The 17,004-nt window shown below is 38.5% G+C and overlaps 1 protein-coding gene across 6 annotated transcripts in view; it reads right to left on the bottom strand.

The window, feature by feature from the left end:
• GK (glycerol kinase) overlaps positions 1 to 17,004 on the bottom strand; it is a 77,317-nt gene that overhangs the window by 35,925 nt on the left and 24,388 nt on the right. For 2 of the 6 annotated variants that reach the window (XM_027533801.1, XM_027533804.1), the window contains exons 5-10: positions 11,728 to 11,811; positions 7,915 to 7,991; positions 5,243 to 5,380; positions 3,053 to 3,162; positions 2,369 to 2,435; positions 1,238 to 1,255 (exon numbers count right to left, since the gene is read on the bottom strand). In XM_027533801.1, the coding sequence (XP_027389602.1) occupies positions 1,238 to 1,255; positions 2,369 to 2,435; positions 3,053 to 3,162; positions 5,243 to 5,380; positions 7,915 to 7,991; positions 11,728 to 11,811 (494 nt within the window). The remainder of the gene's footprint in view (positions 1 to 1,237; positions 1,256 to 2,368; positions 2,436 to 3,052; positions 3,163 to 5,242; positions 5,381 to 7,914; positions 7,992 to 11,727; positions 11,812 to 17,004) is intronic. The other 4 variants (XM_027533805.1, XM_027533807.1, XM_027533802.1 and 1 more) reach the window with 3 other exon arrangements.

Here is a 17,004-nt window from a genome sequence, read left to right as displayed (position 1 = left end):
ATGGGGCATTATTTGTTCATAGTCAACATCATTCTTCAAGTTTTCATAAGCAAGAATTAATTTGTGTCATGAATAGTGGTTTTGATTTTGAGCCAGTATGGCTAGCACTTTAAGGAAAAAATGAGATTTAAGTGGCTGACTGTGAACTTTACCAAATTTAATTTTGAAAAAAATACTTACACTAATACAAACCAACATGTAGTGATATCAAGGAATTAGGGGAAAGGAATATGATCTCCAAAGTACCTGTGATGTATTGGATTGGCTTAAAAGTTCATTCAGGTTTTTCCATATCATCTTACAGAAAAACCTGAACAAACATTATGATGAACCTGATATTAGGAAGAGTACCAAACAAAAGCTTTCACCTGACCTTTCAGCCTGCCATTTCTCTGGGAGCTTTGGGTTCCCCCTCTATGATAGTGAGGGGAAGAAGAGAAGCCACCTCACACAGCTATGGTTAGGAAGTAAGAGCATGCATGTGGAAACCATTCACAAATTAGAAAATACCCACTAGATAGTGGGGTGATATTTTATTTCTTTTATGCTTTTGGGTTAGTCCAAGACCTTTTATTTACTGTATATATTCTTGGACAATCTGAACCTGGCTTATAAGTGAAAGTGAATCAGGAAACCTAGAGACTGGATATGTAAGGTATTCAGATACTGGAAGAAGTCTTTGCTTACACTATTCAAGTTATTATCAAACTACCAGCAGAATCTACTATGTGCGGTCAGGCACGGAAAGCGCTCTTTTTTCTTTACAGGGAGGGGGTCCCTGGAGGATTCCTGGGAATATTCTCTGGTGAAGCATGCAGAAAAAGTGACAGTGCATTTCCAACTAACTGGTCTGAAAGGTTGGGCAAGATGTCATTTAAGAGACACAGAGAACATATAAAAACTATACCTCATTTCCCTATTATGCTACAGCCCAAAAGCACATCACAACCATACTTTGTAATAGGGTCCATCAGAATTTCTCATTTCAGAAAACTATCTTAGTCTTTTATTTTGAAACATCACTCCTAGTTTTATGGAGGACTTAAAAAGAAACAAATAAGATTATGTTTTAATAACAACTAAAGCTTCATTAGAGCTTATAATAATTTGGAGGGTCATGGAAGAGTCTGGATTAATTTGCTGAGTAAATGGATTTCTGCTTATCTAAAACTAAATGGAAATGCACTGTATCTTTTCCAAATGAACGGGTAGCATCATTGGTGGGCAACCTACTCACCGGGCTATGAGAGATTTTCTATAGTCAGCAAGGGGGAGAGAGGGGGACAGAAGGATAATATTTTAAATGCAAGAGAAAACTAGGCCAGTTAAATGTTTTTTCAACCATCCTCTGAAACTGTTTCTCAAGAACAGTTTTTTTTCCTCTGACCCAAGTCAGTTTATAGGTAGCTATGAAATTATCGAAGCACTTTTAAACTGTAGATAAGCAATGATTATGCTTCCCTTAAAAAATTCCATGTTGCCTTAAAAAGGCTTTATTATAAATGAAACACTTAAGACTTCTTGCTTAAGCTTTAACCAGAACACTCGGGTATTGTAGTGTATTAAGTCTGTAAGTAGACTAATATTTTTTATGAAATGTCCAAACATTAATTTTTGGTAATTAATCATAGACTTTTCTTAATTTTTACCATACGTTCTAGATTTTTGAGCTTAAACACCAGTTTAAATCATCCTAGAGGTTTTCATTCCTGGTGTGTAATCAGAAATACTCAGCGATGCTATGTGTAATTTGTGCTTAGACTACTTCTTCTGTGGGTTTCAATGAAAGCAACAGTAAAAATGCCCAAGATGAAAACCAGTTTAATTAACAATCACAAATCAGAACAGACTCTTTGCTTTCAGCTTCTCTGCTAAAGTTTTGTTCAGGCTGACAAAGAATCTGAGACATGGTCTGGCCATTAAAGGAGATTCAACAGGAAAAAGAATGCCACTAAAATGTGAAGAGACATTCCTATAAATTAAAAGCAGGCAATGCAACTACTAAACAGTTATTTGGATTAAAAGAAGAAACTGGCTCAAATCTTCCCTTATCACCTACCGCAATTAGATTATCTCATCAATACTTTAAAATACTCAAAGAAAAGCCAATAAAGTTCATAGTATATAAAGTTTTATATGTAGTTTTATATAAAGTATACATAAAACAAATTGGCAAGAAGGACTCAAGAATTTGAAGTTATAAAACTATTTAGACAATATTAAGTTCTTATTTTACATACTGCCAACATTCATAAAAAATTCATGGGTCTCAAAATATAAAACATAACACAACTGACTTTTGAATTCTGTATAGGAAGGTTTTTATTAAGATAAAAATTAAATTAAAAAAATTTCTTTTTCTTTTTACCATTAGGCCATAGATCTCTGAAGAACTCCGGACATTTGGAAGAATTTTCATTGGAATTTCAAAAAATCTAAAAAAAAAAAACAGTAAAATAAGATTGGGTATATAATACTATTTTAAGTAAACATCTAGAAACATTTATATGAATTTAAAGGCATGCAAACAAAAATTTAAAATGGGCATATTTGAGAGTTGAGTTAAATGGGAAGAAATAAATAAGCCAGCAGTAGGCTTAGATATTTAACACTCCTTACATAAAGAAATCAATACAAAAGCAAAAGTACACAAAAAACAAAGTACTTTTATAAAGGAACCTAATTTTCCTTGAAGAATAATTGAGACAATTACTTAATTTGGCCTGTTTATTATATATGCAGTAATAGTCTCTTACAGGGAGCCCAGTCTTGTGCTCTGATGACCCAGAGGGTGGGATGTGGTAGGGGAGGGAGGATCAAGAGGGAAGGTGTATATATACATATTCGCATTGTTGTATGGCAGAAACCAACACAACATTGTAAAGCGATTATCCTCCAATTAGAAAAAAAAAAGTATACAACATAGACTTGTATATTGTAGTTAAATATCAACAAAGTTTGGTGCTCCACTGACAACCTGAAAATAATTAAGATTTAGGTTATCAACAGGCAACAAATTAGAAAACTATTCTGAGGGCAAAACACAACTCACTCGCAGAGCTCTTTATCCCATTCCAAAGAATGGATGTTGAAAAGCATTGTCCTGCTTGCATTTGTTACATCTGTACAATGGACCCCTCCACTGGCTCCTCCTGTCAAGCTCTGGACAGAAGAAAATGACATGTTAAATCTGTACTTATTTGCAATTTAATTTCTACTTTGTCAAGAGCCAGAATCTGTTGCAGAGCCCATACAGCAAGAGAATGAAACATTTCAATTACTTCATCTTCTAGTGTTCTTTGGTATCCAACAGAAATACAATGTAACAGAACCACATTGACCCACACATGTAATTGGATATTTTCTAGTTGCTACAATTAAAAAGCATAAAGAAGCAGGTGAAATGAATAATACTGTAAGTTTTATTTATTATATTATATTAATATATTCAAAATATCCTTTCAACGTATGAAATTATTACTAAGACATTTTATCTTCTTTTTTGTATTAACTCTTTGAAATGCAGTGTATATTTTACACTCATGCACACCTCAATTCAGACCTGCTGCATTTCAAGTGCTCCATGGCCATATATGGTCAAGTGGACATCATAGTAGACAGCAGTTCTAGTTGATGGTTAACGAAAACAAAAAAATCAGTTTTGCTTTCATCCTCTTATCTTTGGAAGATGCAGAGTCTTATTAAATTTGATGTGCTTACCTCTTGGGATGTTATGGACCTGTGTTGCTCCTGTTCTTGTTGTATGTGTGCATGTGTGTGTGTGTGTGTGTGTGCGTGTGTGCCAGTTTTGAAGTAACAATTCTCACCGGGCTGCACTGCACTGATCCAAGCACCTATCCTGAAAGCAGAGCTTTAAACTCTCTAATGTTAATACCCTTGGACCTGAACTACAAGGACTGCTGCTTTCTTTTATGTAGAAGCAGTGAGAAGTAAGAAAGGAACACAAGTGCAGCAATGGCATCATGTGGGAACAGGGGAGGAAGGGGACAGCTCAGTGTGCTCCCTCGAGTGTCCTGCAGCTCACAGTTCAACATACTGCCTTACTCTGGCTCCAGGCAATGGTGAGAACTATTGTCCGAGTTATTTCAACTGTGACTAAAACATATGAAAGCTGCTGGCCATGAACACAAAGCAGAGCGTGCCCTGGCCAAGACAGGGAGGGCTGGGGAAGGCGCCACTTCCTGATAGAGGGTTTTGTCTGATCTGTTCTGTGGATCTGGCAAGTGACAAGAGGGGCAATGTTCCTTTAACGTTTCCCTGAATGTTGAAAAAAATAATAATCCCACGCTTACAGAAGTGTTTGCAAATGAAATTATATGTCTGGGATTTGTTTTAAAATTATCCATGGGGAGAAGGAGTGAGTATAGTGGGAACAAGTTTGGCCATAGCCAATGACTGTAGCTGACTCATTATTCTAGAGGTTCATGGCACTATTCCCTCCATGTTTTGGGTGTATTTGAAAATACCCTTGAAAATAACTGAGAATAAGAAAGGCAGGGAGATAAGGAGAGGGAGGGAAGAGAAGATATGTATGTATCTGGGAAATGTTTGTTTCTACTCATTCATGTTCAGTTTAGGGAAGATTATATAACAGAAATTTCCACTATGATTTTTCATATCGTGGCCTAATTGAGTAATAGACAGCTATGTTATGTTGAAAGCAAATGCTAAAAAGTAGTCCCAGGTGTATTACCATGTTAAATAGTAGAAAATAGAAGAGATAATTTCTTCTAAGAAATGGCTAGTGGAAAAGAAGTACAGTTAACCCTTGTACAACACAGGTTCAAACTGTGCTGGCGTGCTTATATGTAGATTTTTAAAATAAAAACTATAGTATTATACAATCTGTAAATACAGACTGCTAACTATCTCTGGTGGGTCCTAGAGCCAGTCCTCTGCATGTACCAAAGGAGTGAATAATAGGCAAGGGATACAGGCAACTGAAATTTACTACTTGATAATTACCTAAATTAGTTATGCTAAAGGTAACAGACATGAGATATGGTTTTGGCAATCATCCTTCATTTTTACTGAAACAAGGCAAGAAAAAAATCAAAAGGAAGTAGCCAAAAATGCCTCTCAAATGACAGCTGAAATTTTCTGCTATTTCTTGAGTGGTTTTTCTTAATGATGTTGCCAACTAAAAAGTTTGAAACTCTCCATAGAAAAAAGATAAGCAATTTAAAAATGTTTTCCATACATACATGATTTTTAAACATACCCAAATAAGCCATGAATCAATGGTCCCAAAAAGAGCTCTATCTTCTTCAACGGCCTTTTGAACTTTTCTCACATTGTCAAGGAGCCAACGAAGCTTCACCGCACTGAAATAAGTGCTAAGTGGAAGGCCTGTCTTGGACTAAATACAGTTATGACATTCAGCCAGCAAATGAAACTCATAACAGCTTAAAATAAAACACCAAATCAAAAAGGTCAACAAATTACAAAATATGCAATGACCCTAAAGGCAATCTCAAAGTATTATGGATAAAAAGCACTTTTCCTATCTCGTGGCACAGGAAAGCATGTTCATGAACAAAAATCAGAGGGATATGTTTGCAGTTCAAAGAGCATCCATGTAGCCAGATAAAGAGAAAATTAAATGACACATGCCCTGAAACCTAGATAGCTCAGCCACAGATGTTAACATTTGTGATAAGTTAGTATTACACACAGAACCTAGTCCAAAACCCTGCCTTTTATTTTATATTCAGTGAAATTAATATTTAAAACTATTAAAAATCAGAGAGTGCAAGTTTATCAGTTCATAAACTAATGACCACAATCAGAAGATTGTTTTAAGATAGATAAGACTTAACAAAAACAATATATTTGTGTGCTAAAAATATAATAAATACATAGTCAAACACACATACATATTCAAATAACATAAAATTGGTGGACAATAGAGCTCAAAGACACGCCAGATGAAAGCAACCCAAAGTTATTCTATTTAAGAAAGTAGTTGCCAGTTGAAATACAGTGTTGTACACATGAAACTTATATGATTTTACAAACCAGTGTTACTTCAATTAATTTAAATAGTGTGTGTGTGTGTATATATAAAGATTGAGTTTGCATAAATTCCACAAATACATTCAACAAAGGGAAGGTTAACTGAATAAAGGATAGAGGGTAAAAATGAAACACAGGTTTCCTTGAGAATGGATCCAGTACAATTCATTTTAGTTAGCATATTAAACACTATATTTAGAAGGGCTGGTGAAAGTGATTAAAAAAATACATCAAAATAATGCAACTATCTTTTCCTTCTCAATCCCCATTCTCATTTAGCACCTCATCTAACTGCAGGAAGTGATCCTTTTTCCTTCTCACCTCCCATGGATATGCGTAGTAAAAAATCTCTATTTAACACTGTAATGCAACCTTGTAAGTTAAGAATCTTAGCTCACAGTTTACTGTGAAAAGATCCATGCTCAAAAATTATAATAGAAATGACATATGGGCTTTAGAAATAATAGAAATAACATATGCTTCTTTCATTTGAGGGACCAAGGGTCATCCCACAAACCAAAGAGAAAGGTAGCATATTAAAAAGCAGAGACATTACTTTGCCAACATATGTCTGTCTAGTCAAAGCTATGGTTTTTGCAGTAGTCATGTGTGGATGTGAAAGTTGGACTATAAGGAAAGCTGAGCACTGAAGAATTGATGCTTTTGAACTGTGGTGTTGGAGAAGACTCTTGAGAGTCCCTTGGACTGCAAGGAGATCCAACCAGTTCATCTTAAAGGAGATCAGTCCTGGGTGTTCATTGGTAGGACTGATGTTGAAGCTGAAACTCCAACCCTTTGGTCACCTGATGCAAAGAGCTGACACATTTGAAAAGACCCTGATGCTGGGAAAGATTGAGGGCAGGAGGAGAAGGGGACGACAGAGGATGAGATGGTTGGATGGCATCACCGACTCAATGGATATGAGAGTTGGTGATGGACAGGGAGGCCTGGCGTGTTGTGGTTCATGGGGTCGCAAAGAGTCGGACACAACTGAGCGACTGAACTGAACTGAACTGTGGCTCAGCTGGTAAAAAATCCGCCTGCAAGGCAGGAGACCTGGGTTCAATCCCTGGGTTGGGAAGATCCCAACCCAGAATGCAAAGGCTACCCACTCCAGTATTCTGGCCTGGAGAACTCCACAGACTGTATTAGTCCATGGGGTCGCAAAGAGTCAGACATGACTGAGTGACTTTCACTTTCACACTTTCACTTTCAGAATCAACAACCACAAGAAACTACCATTTAAGAGTCCCACTGACAAATATAAAGGGAATAAACCAAAAGCCTCAAACAAACAAACAAACCAAAATCAAACAAACAAAAAACTCTGGAATTTCCTTTTGGATACTAGGAGAACTTGACCTTGCTAACAAAAGTACCTCACCTGTTTTAAAATTTTTCTCCCCGTTTGTCTGAAGAGAGATCTATATAAGGACCGAAAACTAGGCAATTTTTTGGCATCTTCATATGAAGAAAATTGGAAGAGGAATTCACGGAAACGCTGGAGTGTATTCTACTTTCTCTCCCTGAGTCCAGATGCCTAAAACCTCAAAAGCACCCAGAACTTTCTTTGATGGATGGTGAAAAAGCAAGAGAGAAGGATCTGGAAAGCATGGTGGAATTATAGAAGCACTCCTTAGGGAGTATGGTTTAAGCCTCTGAGACACTTTATCATCCCCTCCAGCCTATTTATCTTGGAACATTATTTCTCCAATTCACCACAGAGCAAGGAAGACAGGTAATTATCTGTAGAGAAATATTCTATAAATTGTATTTAAATAACAATTGTGCAATAAGACAGAAAGCCTGGTGAAATCTCCAAGCTTTTTTTCTGTTAAACAAGAATTTTAATAGCATATTTTTGAAGAGATCTCTTACCTTGACAAAGTTATTATTTCCTGGGATTCTTTTACTAAGACTCTCAACAGTAGACTGGGTTCTTAGGTCAAGCCACACTATAGATCAAAACACAATAATAAATATGAAAAACTTGATTTTAAAAAAATCAGACCTTAATGAAATCACTGTCAAGGATAGGAGACCGATTAGTTTCTATAAGCAATTAAAATGCTGTAGCTTACCAAAGACAGAAATTAGAAAATTAGAAATGAATGGGCATATTGTTAGAAGAGAGGATAAATTTATGAGGGAGAACTTAAAGCTTTTATGCAAAATTATAGACCAAGTTAGGAGAATAATACATACCTTAGGGTGCTATTTTGTATCCTTTTTATAGAAAAAGATGAAAAACTGTTTTGGATATGGACTTTCTATGCATACACGAGTGCAGAAAAAAATCTAAATGCAAGGCAGGCTAGTTGCCAGGGCAAAATGCACAGCTCAGGATCACTGTACTAGGTATAAAAGGCTGTACCTTGGAAAAACTGGGTAGCAATTTGTGACAAAGTAGAGAACCTGACACTATTATAGAGGGAAAAAATTAGATTCATTTGCTTATGTACAGAATGCTTATATTAAACTCTTTCAAAGTAGACTAGAATCCGGAATCATTACACGAATCATTTAAAGGTCACCATTCTTTCTCCTTGCTAGAATATAAAGTAAACTCTCCACTTTAACAGATCAACCTTGTTTTTACTGAGTAACTATCACTCGCTTTCTGATCTCCCTAAGTAGGAAGTTGTGTTCTGATTTACAACAGAAGGCTTGAGAAAGAGAACGCATTAAAGGGTATACAAAGTAATTGTGAAAGATAAACAATAGTATCAGCTGAGCTTTATTTGTCAGATTTCAGTTCTGAACCAAACTTCTGTAACTTTGAATATGTGAGTGCTCACTCGATATTTTTAGGCACTGACTATGCTCAGATGCCTCCTGAAAACAGTCTATTTAAAGGGCACCAGGAAGATCATGCATGCTTGTCTGCTGCCCATGTGAGTGCTGGCTGTTATTGTCTAGTTTGGCTCACCCTTAACTATACTATGCCTTTCTCTTCATTTAAAAACCAGTTACTTCCTGTTGTGGATTTTAATCAATTCTTTTTAATTACTTAAAGCATTATTTCCCTTGAGGGCAGTCTGTGCTTGATTTTGATGGTGGCTACTTTGCAGGAGAACTGAATCAGGGACTTCAGGATACTATACTGCTGTGGTCCCCAATCTTCTTGGCACCAAGGACTGGTTTTGTGGAAGACAATTTGTTCCAGGACCAGGGAGGAGGAGAGGGGTGATGATTCAAGTGCAGTAGGGTTCGAGCTCCTACGAGAATCTAATGCTGTTGTTGATCTGACAGAGGCAGTCATGTGAGGGATGGAGAGCAGCTGTAAATACAGGTGAAGCTTTGCTTGCTTGCTTGCCCTCCATTCACCTCCTGTTATGTGGCCCAGTTCCTAACTGGTCACGGACCAGTACTGATCCACGGCCTGGGGGTTGGGGACCCCTGCTATACTGGTTTCCAAAGTAAAAAACAAGGCTCTTCATCACCAAGGAAACAGGAGGCAAAGAGGAAGCCCATGGAAATACACAGCCAAGCAGTGACCCCTGCTCTTTGCTGCCAGGCATCCATTCTTCTTGCTGCCGGGAGCCGTAGCTCTGATTCTCTTTAGGAAACCACCCCTCCTTCAACCTCAGCCTGAGATTCCACCCTACCCTCGGCTCTAGGATCTTGTCCCCAATGATTGGTTCGGGTGTAGTCAGATTAGCCTGCCTGAGATTTTTGTGCTTAGTCCGCAAGAGTCCCTGTTCTCAGCTCAGCTTGGGAGTGTGCAGCTGGGACCTGCTGCGCCCTGGAAGAGAGCTGAATCAGCCACAACTGGAGTCAACCTCAAAGAGACAGACTGGTGGGGGACCCAGGTGATACTGTCTGACCCAGGAATCAAACAGCCCCTGAACAAAACTACTCACAGAATTCCTGTTGTTTTTTTTTTTTTTTTCCCTTTATAACTTCATTTTAGTCGGGGCTGACTTTTCTATGACTTGCCCTGGGACGGATACAAGCCATTAGCAGAAGCCTCATGGAATCTCCAAGGTCTCCTGTGTCCAGGGAAAATGACAGTCTATCCACTTTGTCCACAGAGGCAGTGGTGTGTGACTGTGACCCAAGTGGACCTTCCTCATAGGCAAGCAACCCTAGCAGGTGTTAATGGCTGGACCAGAGTAGTTGGGCAAAGTAGAGGCATTCTAGAGAAAAGTTTTAAATCTGTGACAGGTAGAATTCACGAACACATCTCAGTCCTCCATGTTTCAAACTACAATGGGCTAGGGGTTTAAAATCAATGTAACTTTGATTACCTATGCAAAAAAAATGAAATAAGATGGGTTAGGATGGAAAATGTCAACATTCACTGAACTCAGCAGGATAAATATTGACTTATGAAACTTTGTTTTAGTTATGCTGGTTTGCTGAATCATGAGGTAAAATTTATTTTTTATCAAGGGACACTGCTCTAGGCTTTAGGCTTTTTTTGCTTACTGATTCAAAGCCTTCCAGATCAGCATTTTTCTATATTTTAATGGACATAAAAATTACTAGGGAGTTTAAAGATAAATCCCACTGCCAGAAATTCTAGGACAATAGGTCTGGGGAGGGGGCCCAGAAATTACACCTTTTAAATAAACATCCTCTCTTTAAGAAACACTGCGAGACTCAACAGCAGTGGTTCTGATCCAGAAAGCTCACCTGAACCACCTGGAAAACTTTGAAATCACACATCCTGGTCCCTACATCAGCGGATTCTTATTTTATTTTTTTCCTTTTGTGGCCATGCTGCATGGCATGTGGGATCTCAGTTCCCCAACCAGGGAAATGAACCCGCGCCCCCTGCAGTAGAAGTGTGGAGTCTTAACCACCAGGGAAGTCCCTGCATTGTAGGAATCTGGTTGCGAGTCCAGGCAAGGAGAGCCTGAGTCCTCCTACCTGTGTTATTCCGTGTTCTGCTCAAGCTTGAGTACCCCTTTTTTAGGGCATGTTCTTTAGGACACTGAATTTGTTCCAATTGTTAATTTCAAAACAAAACTAGACACACACTGATGATCAAGTGGCTCTGTGACTCTATTGCTCTTGGACAAGGACTACTTAAGTTAACGGGGCACCATCCTCCTCCCTTAAAAGCTTCGAAGTACCCACAGTACTGGTATCTGGTACCAGTATCTGGTATCCACAGAATGAACCAAAGAGAGTCAAAACACTGGAGGTGAAATCTACATTTTTGACTTTGCCGCCAACAAGCTATGTGACTCAAGCAAGTCTCATTTCCCTTTAGGACTTGGGTTTCCAGAATATAAAATAAGGCAGTTTAGACTAGCTGGTCTCAGAAGTCCCTCTCCTTCCATTATCCCATGATCACAGAAGGCTGGCAGAATTTTTGTTTTTATAACTCGAGTATAAAGTGATTAGAATACATGGAATGAATTAGTAAAACTGCCAAAGAGGAAAATGTCAGTGGTTGGTACACTACCAAGCAATACACAAATGCTTGAAATTAATTGAATTAAGAACAAAGGAAAATTAGAAAACTCATTAAAGGAGCTAAGATGGCAGAATTACATGAGCAGAATAAGAGACCAAAAGCCAAAGAGAAGATCCCGAGCAGGAGGACTAAGCCCCATGTGGAGGTAATCTCTGAGAACAATCAGAAGAGGTGCTAGATCCAGAACCAACAGCAGCAGTCAATTTTCCCCAACACGTCGGAGTTGGAAGCTGGGGTGCGAGCAAGAGCCAGAGCACCAATACCTGAGGAAGCGCCAGCAGCTGGAACTGAAGAGCCAGAGGGAACAACGGCAGCTGGATCTGAAGGACCAGGAGAAACTGGAGCAGCTGGAGCATTAGGAGAAATAATGGCAATTCATGCTAGAGATGGCCAGGTTCAAGGTTTGCGTTCTCTTCCTGACCATTTAGGACATGTTGGCTCACATGGGCAAGTTCATCAATGAACAGTCTTCTACCCATTTGAGTGTATAAAAAGGTAAGGAAGAGACGTGGAGCAGAAGGGGAACAGAGGCTGTCCAGTCAGTCTCTGGTTCAATAGCATTTCCGGCTGGACAAAGATCAGGTCAATTCCTGCCTCTTGTTCAGATGACTCTTCCCTACCTGGCCACACAGTCTGCGTCCCAGTTAGGAAAGTGGCTCAGTTGGTTATTGACTGCTGACCCAACTGCAGAACTGAAATGCTGTGTGATGCAGTGAGTGAGTGCATCACTAGGGGATGTATGAGTGGAATGTTAAGGGAACTGCTAGTCTCTGCAGAAGTGGGCAGGGCATCCATAGGAAAACAAGTGGCTTTGGGAAGGCAGTGCCCCAGGAAAGCACTTCCCTGGAAGGGTGGCAGGAGGTAAAGTCCACAGAAAGCAATAGCATGTCTAGAGGGAACAGGGAACTGCTCAGTCCCAAAGTGATTCAGAAAAACATCAGAAGGAAAACAGAGTCCAGAACACCATACAGCCTGTTTCTAGAAAACACGTCCCTTACTTAGACTAAATAAACTGGATTTAAATGGTTCTCACCATCAAATGAATAGGTTCCAAAAACCCAACTTGGGTGACCTGGAATTTGTCTTTGTATTAAATGAAGTCATATCCAATATATGTCTCATAGATTTAGTTTGTTCTGAAAAACAAAGTTTTAAGAGTAAAGAAAAATGCAGTTGCCTCAAAGCCCATGGGTCAAGGTTAATTGAGTGATGTAGTAAAGAGTATAGGGTAAGAAACCTGTTTTAGAATATTTAGAAATTTGAATCAGTTTTGGGAACAACAGAAGGGAAATGTACCAAAGTAGGGCGGGGGGACCACACTAGAGATCATCTAAATTATTTTCAGTTGACTAGAAGCAAAGGCAAATAATACAGCTCCTAGGGATGGTTTGCTATGAGGTGCTACTAGCCTGACAGTGAGATAAGGTAAGGCCACAGGTTATGGAAGAACTAAGCAAGGACTGCTGACAGTTACACTCAATGTTATTGGGTTGCTTTCCCCACAATGGACATTAAATCTAGGAAACTAGATTTAACTGCTATGTGTTATGGTAATTAGCTAAAAGTTAAGCTATTCTAATTAAGCTGGGCATGAGGTCATTTGTAAAGGGGAAGAGACTGTCCCTCAGCTGATGACATTTTCTGAAATCAGGTGGGGACCAAAAGAAAAATGGCGAGTTGGGGGAGGGGCGGTGAATGAAAACATGTATGTCAAAATTTGGGGGCTAAAACCTATTTCAGCTTTTAGGTGTATAAATGTCAAGATGCCAATGGCTGACGTGGGTGCATGTGAGCCCTGGTAGGCTCTGCGTTTCCCCTAAGAAAGAACACCTGCTGTTTAAACCAGCCATTTCATCTGGTGTTCCTGGACTGAAAAGGTCATCAGCCAATTCAGAATAGTGGCCACATTCTGAACACTTACTGAAGCCTGATAGTCTGCTAGGCATTGTTTTAAGTGTCCCATGTGTATTAATTCATTGATCCTCAAGCCTATGAGGGCTGCTTTTAATTTCTCCAGCTTAATCACTCAGGAAACAGGCACAGAATGGCAGTAAGTGGAAAAGGCAGAATTTGAACCCAGAGTCTGAGTCCAGAATTAAATCTCTGTGATATAGATGTAACCAAGAAGAAGTCATAGCCTTAAATAGAATATGAAAAAACATAGGTCCAAGTTGAACTCTAATTTAGATTCTTTTTGTTTAAACTGGCAGAATTGAGGAATCCAAGCACCACAAAATATGGCAGTATTTCTTTACCCAGGATTGAAGGAGATGTAAGGCATTCAAAGCACTATGTAACAACAGATATGACAAAACGAAAAATAAGTGGATTGTGACAGAGTGGAATACTCCATATTTTAACAAAAAATAACAACCTGCTCCCTTCCCAAGAAAAACAATACAATACAAAACCACACCTTTGTTGTTTAAGACCAAGCCTGCTTAGGAGTTTTAGGAGGTTTGCCAGCTATGGTTTTCTTTCATGTTGATACTCTGAAACATATCCCAGTTCCCAAAAAGATAAAAGAATGGAGCTTATCAAGTTTCCTTCAGATTTCAACAGATGACTAGCCAGATTTAATCATTGGCCTGGGGTGAACTAATATGCAAAAATTTTTTAAAAAGGCAAAGGGAATGACCAATGTCTAAAACTGTCACTCTCTGCATAAAGAGTCATGTGTCACAGGAAACTTTAAATCCAGTACCTTAGAAAAAATGTTTGTAATACCATTTAAAGAAGGAATAATGGCTGAGAGACACATGATTTTTATTGGTGGTTTTCTGTAATATACTACAGGGCTCACATCAGTGACTCTGGCCTCCCTGGATATTAGTCCTTACCATGAATAATATTTTGACATTAAATCATGAATTGTGTTCGACAGAAAGCTACCACGATGAGGGTCCTATTGTACTTGGCTTGCCGTGCGCACCAAGCAACTTCAGCAGTGAGTGACGAAACTTAGCTGAGAAGTGGGGAAAGAGCCAGGCCATCTGAGTCAAGCCAGAATGTTTCCCCAGCAGCATCAGTGAAATATGTATATGAATTTGCAAAAATATCAGTTGCTTCAAGCCTTCCCCCACTCAACATCTGAACTACCTGTGGAGCTTTGTGCTTCTTTATCGGTTTAGTCTGTGGTACATTTGTCAATATAAACCTCCTTTTCAATACTATTAAGAAGACAGCAAAGCCTGTAGACCACTAAAAAAAAAAAAGGTGGTTCTGGAAGGAAAAGGCTTAGAAAAATGGTGGGGAGAGGAGTGGAGGGAATTCTTTGGAAAATATTGATGAAGATAATGCTGAGAGGGAGAGAGGAAAGTCAGAGGGATGAGGAAAACGAAAGACAGGCGAGAGAAGGCAGAGGCCTGCTTCAGATCCAGGGCCACAAAGCTGCTGCAATCCACCTGTGAGACCATCACGGTAAACGGCTGCATCATGCCACAGGGACTAGGAAGGAGGGATGTGTTTTTATCTCCACCTTGGGTACCATACCAATGTTCACCTCGCCAATCACAGAACTAACATAGAAACGCTAAGACAATATGAAGCTTCTGAAACAGACCATCTGTGCCTCAATAGATACCTTTGCATGTTTTTTTATCTCATAAGCATACCGTTAGAAAAGATGTCAAATGACAAACACACCCTAATGACAAGGAAGAACAAATAGCCTGTCTTGGTCTTCAGTGTCTTCCCCAAGCCTGTTTCATGTCCACTAATAGGACCCCAAATTTCTCCTCTCTGTTATTGTACAGGGGCTGAGTGAGTAGATTACCTATCCAGGACCTCATAAAAATGGTGACATAGTAAAAAGCAATTAAAAAAAGAAGACTGTCCCTCTCTTGTGCTTGCCTATAACAAATACTGTTCATCGGTTATATAATTTACTAAGTAAACAGAGAGAAAAATGAAGAAGCACAGGATAGGCATCGAGTTAGAAAAGGTTTACAAGAGGAAGGGACAAGGAAGGAAGAAAATATATAGATAGAGAAAGAGGGAAAAAGTTGAAAACCCACAGGCCATGATATAAATGAAGACAAAGAAGCTCAAAGACAAAAATATGTAAAAAGCTGATTCTGTTTTCATCAATTCCCTTTCATGTTGTTTCAAGATAAAGCTTCTAAAGATTTCATATTGTGTAGATATTCTCAACTGAAAACTTGCATGGACATATGCCACCTTAGTATTTCCTGGGTAGAAGAAAATTGGAGGCAGAATTTATCCTTGTCATGACTTAGTGGCATCTCCTCCCAGCTAATTACTCTCTGTCCTCCTTTTCTATTCTCTTTCCTTGTCTAGCCGCCAAATTTCTACCCCTAGCCTTCTGTGTCACCAAGGCAAGCATAGTAACTGCCTGGTTTGTCACTATCTGCCTAGGGGTCATCACAGTACCTGTCTACAGAAAGGCACTTAAACTTTAGTTGCATAAATTAATGTAACCTTCATTCTTATGGTGAATTCATCTATAATAAACTGAGACTATATTAACAACTTTTTTTTTTTTTTTTGGATGCACCACAAGGCACGCAGGGTCTTAGTTCCCTGACCAGGGATCAAACCTGCACCCCTTGCACTGGAAGCATGGAGTCTTACCCACTGGACCACCAGGGAAGTTCCTGTTATCAACTTTTAAGTCTACCTTTTGAACGATCTCTTTATAACAGAGCCACAAATTCTAATTGTCCAGAAATGAGCTTTAATTCCAAGTCCCATATTCAACTTGTCCAAGAAAGTCATTTTTCTCTCATGTTGGCACTCTTTAAATATTACTTAATTTCCTTCTGTTTCCTCAGGCTAAAAATCTTATAGCCGTGTTTTATTTTTGCTTCATGTTTATGCCCTATTCAATTTCCAAACATACCAGTTGTATCTTTCCTCTGAAAGGTCTGGCCAATTTGTCTCTCCAATCTTACTGTTCTAATCCCATCAGCTCATTAGCAGTTTCAATTAACTCCTTTGCTAGATTTTACTGAAGAGAGTAATCTTGTCCTTTTTAATATAATTACTTACATGGTAGGATTTAAATGCTTCCTATTTGTCCTTCCTGGTTCTATTCCTTTTTCTTTCCTTTCCTGCATTCTTTTTAAAAGTCATTCCATTTTCCCCCTTTATTATACATTATTTACTCTTTTACTGCTTAGCCTAGAGACTACAACATGCATCCTTGACAGTACTAGAACCACAAGACACTTTAACCTCATCTACTAAATATTCCTTTCATGTACTATTGTTGCCATGTAGTATTTAAAATTTTAATATATTTTGAATATCACAATACATTATTATTTTATACAGTCAAAATTCAGCTAGAATGACCTACATATTTTCTCTTTCTTGGCCTCTGTATTCCTCCTTGCATTGCTGAATTTCCACCTGAGAACATTTTTTTCCTTTTACCAGAAAAAAACTATTTAGTTTTTCTTTCAGTAGGGGTTTGCTTGTAATGATTTTTCTAAGTTTTGGTTTGTCATTGCCTTTATATTTTACCTTCATTTCTTAAGGATATTTTCACTAAATACAGAATTCTAGGTGAATATTAT

The sequence above is a fragment of the Bos indicus x Bos taurus genome, chromosome X (assembly GCF_003369695.1).
Source record: "Bos indicus x Bos taurus breed Angus x Brahman F1 hybrid chromosome X, Bos_hybrid_MaternalHap_v2.0, whole genome shotgun sequence".
NCBI classification, from domain to species: domain Eukaryota; kingdom Metazoa; phylum Chordata; class Mammalia; order Artiodactyla; family Bovidae; genus Bos; species Bos indicus x Bos taurus.
This window is presented reverse-complemented; position numbering and strand designations above follow the sequence as displayed.